Raw genomic sequence first — 2,239 nt, forward strand, 5'->3', positions numbered from 1 at the left:
ATTCCTGCTACTCCCCAACGCCTGGATATTCATTGGATTGGGACATGGAGCACAATTCCAGTGTGTTACAAAGGATTTGCTTCAGCACACACGATTCCACAGGCAAATCCAAACATTCCAGCAAATCAGGGCATTTCACACCTTTAAAAGGCTGGGCTGGACTAGATCCACATGGGAAAGTCTTCCCAAGATCCAGAGGAGTCTGACCCAACCTCTGGGATTTATTAAAAGGCTCGGATTTTGTACAAAAAAAACCTTGCTGGAAGCCAAGACAAAGTTGATCAAAATGCTTCCGTTTCCTTAAAAACCAAGGAGTGCTTTCTATAAAAAAAAACCCCTTCTGCTCCCTTGAGCCATTTTCCCAGGAATTTTTAGTGCCCGGCACGACAACGCTCGTTGGGATTTTGGGTGGAAAAAGGGCACTTACTGTAGCCGGCGGTGGCGGAATTCCCTCCGTAGCCGTAGCTCCCGTACCCAGCCCCTGGAGCAGAAGAAAACGTTGGAATAAACAGAGATTCCAAGGGTGAAACATCCCAAATTTGGAGGGTCACTCCCCCATGGAGGGTTCTGGAATGTCCAGGTGCCATGGATGCGATCCCAGAGGGGAAGGTTGATGCCCAGGGGGGGCCTGGGGGTCTCGGCCCCTTCGGGAGCGCTGCTGGCCCTCACCTGTGTTCATGTAGCCGCCGTGGTTGCCGCCGAAGCCGCCCCGGCCTCTCCCACGGCCCCGGATGTTCCCGCCCCGGCCGCGGCCCCGCATGTTGGGGGGTGGAGGGGCCTCGTTGTGCATGGGGCCCCCCCCCATGCCGAAGCCTGGGTTGTGCTGCTGAGGGGACAAGGAGAGGGGAGAGAGGGGTCACTTGGAGCTGGGATGAGCGATTTCCCAAAAAACCTCCCAAAACAGAGCCCCAGGCACCATTTCCTCAGGACAAGAGCCACTGAGGTGGACCCCAAGTTCAGGCACCTCCAAATCCAGAGGATTTTGCAGCAAAACCTTATGGGTTTTGTGGTTCCAAGCCATTTGCTCTGCTCCCTTCCCAGGAAAGATCAAACCCCAGAGCCAGCGGTCGGTGAGTTACATCCCGAGTTAGACCCCAGGTCGTTTCCCATTCCGGACCAGCTCCCATTGGTATTTTCCAATTTCAGACCAGTTCCAATCAGTCTTTTCCCGTTCCAGAGTTGTGGGATTGGGGGTTTCACTCACTTTGACTGGGAATTTGGGGCCGCCCCTGGCTGGAACAGGGGCTCTTTTCTTCTTGTTCTGCTCGATGGCAACGGGAGCGTCTGGGAACAGCTTCTCCAGCGCGGCCAGCGCCGCGTAGGCTTTGGCCACCTTCTTGTTTGAGCCAGCACCTTGGAACTTCTGCCCGTCCACTTCCACCTTGGAAAGGGACAGAACCACACGTTTAAGTGGGAAAGGGCAGGAAAAGATGGGAGACCTACAGGGAATCCCAAAGCTGGAAGTGTCACAATCTGTCCCTGCCCATTAACAAGCTTTAAAAGGTTTCTCCCAACCCAAACCACTTGGATTTGACGATTTAAACTCTTGGGAAGGGGATGAGGCAACTTTCCAAGCTCTTTTCCCGCCTGACGAGCTCTGGGTTGGAGCTGCTGGGAAGGGCAGGAGGCCCCGTGTCCCCTCACCTCCATGACGAAGCGCTTGTCGTGGCTGCCGCCCGTCTCTGAGATCAGCTCGTATTTGAGCCCGCGCCGCTTCTCGTTCAGCTCCATCACCGGGTTCTTCCCATGCTTTGTCAGGATTGGTCCCTGCTGCTTCACGTTCTGCAGGTGGAGAGAGGCTGGGTGAGCCCCACAAAGTCCCCAGCGCACACGGAGCTGCTTCCCAACCTTTTTCGGAAGGACCCCCACAAAGCCACTTCTGCCTCCTGTTTTAGCCAGGAGCCACCCGGACAAACACCACCAGCACAGCTGCCATGCGTCCCACCCCACGTCCCCCATCCCAGAGCCACGTCCTCCCTCCCTGTGTCCCCCCACCCACCTCAGGGGTCTGATCTGAGGGGGGAGAGGCTGCCGTGGGCGTTGACACCGTTTCCACGACAGGCGGAGGAGCCACAACCACCGGCTTCGTCTCCGTCTCCTCCGCCGACTCATCGCCCTTCCCGGAGTCTTTGCCTTCCACTCCGGTGGGCAAACCCATGTCCTGCAGCACCTGGAGAGCGGGAGGGAGGTCAGGAGCCGCACTCGAGCACCACCCGCTTGGGAGCACTCTCCAGGAAGC

At 57.0% G+C, this 2,239-nt stretch overlaps 1 protein-coding gene across 1 annotated transcript in view; it reads right to left on the minus strand.

The window, feature by feature from the left end:
- The window catches only part of ILF3 (interleukin enhancer binding factor 3), an 11,967-nt gene that overhangs the window by 2,121 nt on the left and 7,607 nt on the right, over window positions 1-2,239 (minus strand). The window contains exons 12-16 of the mRNA XM_008631651.2: window positions 2,000-2,170; window positions 1,645-1,782; window positions 1,205-1,381; window positions 670-826; window positions 428-481 (exon numbers count right to left, since the gene is read on the minus strand). Coding sequence (XP_008629873.2) covers window positions 428-481; window positions 670-826; window positions 1,205-1,381; window positions 1,645-1,782; window positions 2,000-2,170 — 697 coding nt within the window. The remainder of the gene's footprint in view (window positions 1-427; window positions 482-669; window positions 827-1,204; window positions 1,382-1,644; window positions 1,783-1,999; window positions 2,171-2,239) is intronic.

Source organism: Corvus brachyrhynchos, unplaced genomic scaffold, assembly GCF_000691975.1.
Source record: "Corvus brachyrhynchos isolate BGI_N302 unplaced genomic scaffold, ASM69197v1 scaffold704, whole genome shotgun sequence".
NCBI lineage: Eukaryota > Metazoa > Chordata > Aves > Passeriformes > Corvidae > Corvus > Corvus brachyrhynchos.